Source organism: Aptenodytes forsteri, unplaced genomic scaffold (genome assembly GCF_000699145.1).
Source record: "Aptenodytes forsteri isolate BGI_AS27 unplaced genomic scaffold, ASM69914v1 Scaffold54, whole genome shotgun sequence".
NCBI lineage: Eukaryota > Metazoa > Chordata > Aves > Sphenisciformes > Spheniscidae > Aptenodytes > Aptenodytes forsteri.
In genome coordinates this window covers 10,069,118-10,075,737 of record NW_008796044.1, presented here as the reverse complement: position 1 = coordinate 10,075,737, position 6,620 = coordinate 10,069,118, and the positions used below count along the sequence as shown (strand labels likewise).

Here is a 6,620-nt window from a genome sequence, read left to right as displayed (position 1 = left end):
GGGTGGGGCAGGACCAGAAAAGAAAAAAAACAAACTTCCAAGGATTGCTTTTACTTAAATTGAGTTGATTTACAGTTGGGCTGACCAAAGCCTAAAGGTCTAGGCCAATTCTCTACACACCCTCAATAGTCAGCAGAGGCAAAAAGCACTGCCAAATAGCAGTTTTTTTCCAGTGCTTTAGATACCTCTCATGTTGGGATGAGCTGCTCTCTGGAAGCATCTACCTTTCTCCAATGAACTGAGATCACAAGTTTAGACTAGATGCTTAACTGTAGGCAGCCAAATATAGCTGAGATAAATCCCATCCTCAAGTGGTTCTAGTTAACTGGGTGAACTGGCAAGATGAGAAAAGTTTCATGACATTTTTAGGGGGAAAATATTTGTAAAAACAGCCAAGGATTTTAATAGTAAAGGTTAACATGCTAGTCTACTACACCAGCATGTGCCTTGCACCCCTCACCCCCATTCTGGCATGAGCTATACAGGCAGCTTCTGGTTGCATCTTTGAATTTCCCAGCATTTACTGGTCTGTCACCACTTTAAACATAATTTGTGGCCTTTTCCAATACTCATCTTCCTTGGTTCCCAAGAAATGTCTGACCTATTTATGGTCCATTGTTACAGAGAGCTGGGGAGAGTTAAGCAAGTTTCCTGGTTTGTTCTCTACAATCAGTTTGGTTTTCCTTTGTGCTCTGAAGTAAATAAGTTTAACTGTGTTTAAAACCACAAATATACAATAATGTCACCCACACATTCCCAAAGGGTGAACATTATGTCTGAAGTCCTATGGTTTAGGATACTCAGGATATATTTTACTCCTCTCTTCTCTAGAACTAAAGCTTGGGAGGTATACCAGAAGAATACGTGCCTTTCCCTTTTGCTTTTTCTCCTTAGCATCTGCCACTGACCACTGTCAGGGATATAATGCTGAGCTAGAAGGACCTTTGTTCTGGGTCAGCCTTCAGTCCTCATGCACACAGAAAGGAACTGGCAAGCTTGGTTACATACCAGTAGTCCCCTATATTGTTGTCATACTAAGAAATTGTCTTTAAGGGACAAACAATGTCACTGCACTTCAAAACCTGTCCTCTGAACCTCACCTTTGGTCTTGAACTGATTCCCTAGTGCTGTCAGGATCTGCGTTATGGACCAGGACCAGCTCTCCAAATTGCCCTAACTAGGTTTTGCAATCGGAGTGACCCAATGGGTGCTGCACGGGTCTGGGTACTCCAGGCCCACCCACGGCAAGACCGAATCTGCCCGACTTCAATAACACCAGGATTATGGGATGTTTTCCTGTCTACACTGTCAACCTGTGGCCTGACCTTGGGAATCAACTCCACCTTTTCCTACAATGTTTTCTCCTCTCACACTGATATAGCCTGCACCTTCTTTTTCAAGGCACAGTCTGTCTCATATTTTCACGTAAAACATCTGGAAAAGGTGAGCTATTGGCATTAAGGGATATTAAAAGTAAAGACACCATTTGTGGAAGCCTCTGAGCCCCAAACTGTTGAAGTCTGGTAGAGTGTTCTGGGGAAGCATCACTACATGCTCACCGTGTTGTTTTTATAGACATCTGTCACTGGCCAGCACCAAACACAAGATACTGAGCTAGAGGAACTTCCATGCCTGACCCCATATGGCCATTTCTGTGTTCTAACCTCAGGTGGGAACTCTTGGTGCATTAACAGGCATCATAACAACCGTACCAATGACATGCCAAGAACTAAGAATTTGTATGTGAGTTACGTGCATTTCTAAACACATTCTTAAAATGTAAATCTTGAGCAAGGCATTAACCTGTGATTTGGAGATGAACCCACCAGCCAAAATCCCAGATCCAGCTTCCTCTTCCATTCCAGCATTTGGCTAACTGAGATCTGGAGCTGGGCATAAAACTAGTAACTGGTCCCTTTCTCCCAAGGGATTTTCAAGTGAATTGGTCTGATACTTGGCAACTGCACTAGCTGTTTGATATAAACTCGTACATGTCAGCTGGGACATGCTGTGGACTGCATGAGTTAGATACCTGAGTTAGAGACCTTCAGAATGGAGGGAGGTGCGTGTCCTTCAAAATCCAAAACACATTTGGTTTGAGTGTGTACAACAAGCCTCTTTCTGTGGTTTGCTAATATATTCTAGACATTCTTGTGTGATAGAGCATCATTTCACACTCTTCAGAGTGCCAGGTTACTTTCTTTTTTTAAAAGTGACATTTTATAAGGAGATGTCATTAATCTGAGTCACTAGTTTATTTTTGCATGCTTGAGCTCTGGTTTGTGGTTAGGGAAATGATGACAATCAGTCATAAATTTAACTTGGACTCCATGTGAAGAGGACCATTAGGACAGGAATGAAGAAAAATCCCACCAACTGAAGGTAATTACAGCTTTCAGTGAGATCAGGACCCTAAAGATACCTATATTTTTAAAAATGACCAGTGACTTTGCATGCCTCAATTCTGGGCATCCAGATGCTGCTTAACAAGCCTTGGTTTTCAAAAAGAGAGTGCCTACTCATTTTTTAAAAATGAGTCAGACCTCCAAAATAAGCACTCAAAAAGAGAGGCTTCCAAAATAAATAATAAATATAAAAAGCAAAATAAAAAACTGTGTCACAGAATTTGATTCAGCAGCATTAAAAAAACCCAAAAATGCCAAACCAAAAAATCATCCTCTGTTTTTGTGCTGTACAAAGGTAAAAGAACTGATGTTTCAGTGCTTCATCTTTTCTTAATATAAAAGAAAAAGGAGTTGTTTCCAGCTGACTCTGTACAGCTGGAGGAATGTTCTTGGCAGGCAAATGTTTGAAGAAATAGTTCATTTTAAGCAAATATTGTGGAATATTTATAAGAAACTAATTTTGTCTTCACAATCGTGTATTTGCCCTGAAACTCGACTCTCAGAGTTTCAGCCCCCCAATAAGAGAGAAACAACAGGGGATTTTTATCACCAGCTCAGATTTTGAATATTTGCAACACACACAGACCCAGAATGCCGGGTAGAAACCTGCAAATAACAACTCCGTCTGTTTGTGGACTGGACGAACAGAAAGGCAGAGTCTATCTGGCAAATAAACTATTTGCTGGGAGTTGTCTGTCCAGATTCAGCATGTGCACATGATATACCAGTGCCGTTTGTTTGCTGGTTATGAAAGTCCCTTGAAAAAAGACATTAGATGGCTCATTTTGCTGTATTCTGAAAATATCAAGGGCTTTTAAAGTCATTTTTATAAAGTAATATGGAAGTTAAGGATTAATTGAACCTACTGGCTTAGGGTATCTGCATTTCTGCACAAAATAAATGAGACAAATTAAGTTTTTATTTAGTTCTCCCTGGCTGAGAAAGGTTGTAATTATGTTAGAGTGTTTACAGCTAAAATATATGTTTAAATAATAAATATATGTTGCAGAAACCATTTTAAACCTCCTTTTTTAACACAGTCAACTCCATTTCAAGCATATAAATATTTCAATTACAAAACTTGAATACATGTAAAATAAATTAAAAATATATTATTTACATTTCAAATTATTTATAACATATGCTGCTTGACAGCAACAAATTCACCCTTAAAATGAACAATATTTTTTTTTGCTTCTGAACTGTGGTAGGATTTATATTTTAAATATCCATGCATCTCAGGTACTTACATGGATTTTGCTATAATAAAATCTGAGTAATATAGGACCTTTACGATAATTATCTTCACAGCACCTCTCCAAAGAAGGTGACTAATCTTATTACTATGGTAGAGAAAGGGAATTGAACTTTAAGCAGATTATGTGATTTGCCCAAGGTCCCATGCAAAGTCTGTAGCAAAATGATGCTTAATTTAAATATTACAATTCATTCCCCGAACCACCTGCAATTACAACTGAAAGTGAAGCTAGAAAAATCCATGTGAAAATGCTCTGCAAAACTCACTCCTTTTCTTTAGTTTCCACCTATCTAGCTTTGTTTTGGATTTTATACAGCTCAGTTAAAATCATGTTTTCTTTGGATCCATGAAACAACGGGATGAACTGGAAAATTCTTCTTGACTTCAATGGCAAAATAAACTGGCCAGGTTTGCTCAAAACTGGGCCTGGCTGGCAACTCAGGATGAACCTGCTCCAGGTTTGAAGATCGACAGTTCAATTCTAGAAGGATTCTTGCTGGGTACTGAAAACGCACTAGACATTTTTAGAAACAGGAAGGCAAATGAAAGAACTTATTTTGTACTTCATATGTAGCTAGTATGTGCAATTTGAATTATTTATAGATCACTATTATTTAGGGATCGCTCAGACAGCTCATGCATTTCTGCACTTGTTTATCATGTCTGTCCGCTTCTTTTAGAAATCATTTATTTTCCCCTATAGGATTTTCTATTGCTCTCATAGGTTATGAAACGGAGAAGCAATTCTGTAAGGGACAGACAGTGAAACAGTTTTCACTTAAAGCCAACTTGCAGCCCGTTACAGCATTCACGACAAACAGACTGACTTTGGTCTGGACCCGCTCTAACATTATTAATTTTATGACAAGGCCTTGCAACCATCAGCAACAATGTTTTGACCAGCACTTGCTCTCCTGAGATTAGAAATTGCCAATTAATGGCTTCTACTAATAAATAGTATCAAGTTTTATAATGAAAGATCCAATTCTGCAGTACCAAAATCGGAGCACTTTCCTCCCAGCCTCTTCACCTTTCCCTGTTAAACGTCTGTAGCCATAATGGCTTCAATCCTAACACACAAAATGCTTACACTGGACCCAGGGGGCACTTTCATGATCACATAAGGGCTTCAGAATAGGGCTCATTTAATATATCTCCTTTTCTGGAATGCCCTTTCATCCACACTTGTCCTCAAGTGAAAGAGAGAGAGAGAGAGAGAGAGAATAGTGAAGCCCATGAAGGACATTAGAGGATACTCTTCATATGGAAAAAATGCTGCCATATGTGCAATGGAATCAGTAGGGGGAATGTGCTGGATATGAATTAAGCTATAATGTTGATTTAATATTTATAGGATATAAGGCAAAGCATCGGAAGATCCTTACATCACTGGGTAAGCACTGTATAGCTATTTCGGAGATGCTGGTTTGTCTGTTAGCGTGTTTATTTCAGTTTTAAAATCATGAAAATAACGATTTTTTATAAAACCTCCAAAATGCTTTTGAAAAGTCATAAAAGCAAAACGTAAACCGTTCCTTGGAGCTGCCTTCCCATGCCAGTGAAGCCAGTGGGAACTCTGCCCTGACTTCTACGGCCCTGCGCACTGGAAGTGGCCGTTTGGGTGACGCTCCCTGGGTTTTAACTTTCCATGGGCTTTGGGGGAATATCAGACTCCACGTTTAATTAAGTGCCAGGAGAAGAGAGGATTTGAGAAACTGGGAGGAACAGCAACAGCAAAAAATGGTTAAGAAACAAAAAAAGGGTTACTGTGAAACTACAGAGGCCCCCGCTGGGCATGAGGAGTCTGTATTTTCCACTGTGGATACAATACTGTGTATGTGGCTGCTATTACGCGGATGGTACTTACACCAAGCACCTACACTTTTAAGGATATGCTATTCAGAGGTGCTGAATTTCTGCAATCTCCACCTTATTGAGCTGCAGCTACAAGCAGCCAGTTTCCCTGGAAAGCAGGATCACCTAAACGTTTGTTTCCTGTGAGCCCTTAGCGATTGTAGTGCTAAATGCAGAATTATTCACACAGGCATTTATCCCTCCCTTTTCCTGGAATAAAAGGCACTGAGCTAAATGCTAGGCCAGTGAGAAGAGATGCAAATCCCCTGGCTATAATGGATTTCTGCCACAGGTAAACTTGACTAATTATTTTCATAAAACTGAATGAGGAAAGGATTCACATCTCAACATTTGTTGCTGATTTAGCATGTGGCATAGAAAAAGGACAGGCTAGCTATAAGCTAGACAAAGCTATTAGACATTACCGTTCAGACAACACCTACCTCACTCCAAACCAGCATGGTGCCGAATATGACCTGTAACCCATCAAAGAAATTGTCTCCTATGATGATGACAGTGGCACCTCCTGTAGTCCATCCTTCACTTGGACTGATGGCTTTGATACATGGTGTAGCTGCTTTTCAACACACATGAAAAAGAGAAGTATTCTGCTGTTAGAACGAGATTTTAATGATAGAAGACTTGAGAAAAATAAAATAAAAGGAGCTTTCATTTTCCCCCCTTACTAACACAAAGATTTCAGCAATCATGTTCTTTCTAGTACATGTGCATGACCTCAAACTATGTCTTTGGAAGCATTTTTTCTCAATTAATTTCTGTTTGGTTTTGTTATCTGCATTGAAAAAATTAACTTTTTTAAGCCTACATTAACAAAAAAATCACAACATGATAGGCAGAGACCAATTGGAAATCAGGACAAATCCCTATCTTTATTCTATATGAAATGCACAGTACCTGAGTTAATAAAACAATCTCCAGTGAGCTTGCTTTATTATCCATCATAACCTAAATTCATCAACGAAACTCCTATAAATATTATGGAAAATATTGGCTAAATAGAAAAGTGTGTAGCCCTCAGCATTTCTTTAACTATTCTGCAATCAGATCCAGGTTGTTCTAGTATTAAACCACCCTGCCCTGCT

The 6,620-nt window shown here is 39.3% G+C and overlaps 1 protein-coding gene across 1 annotated transcript in view; it reads right to left on the bottom strand.

Moving 5' to 3' along the window:
- Window positions 1-6,620, bottom strand: part of EBF1 (early B-cell factor 1) — a 275,941-nt gene that overhangs the window by 69,769 nt on the left and 199,552 nt on the right. The window contains exon 5 of the mRNA XM_019473872.1: window positions 5,961-6,094. Within this exon, the coding sequence (XP_019329417.1) occupies window positions 5,961-6,094 (134 nt within the window). The remainder of the gene's footprint in view (window positions 1-5,960; window positions 6,095-6,620) is intronic.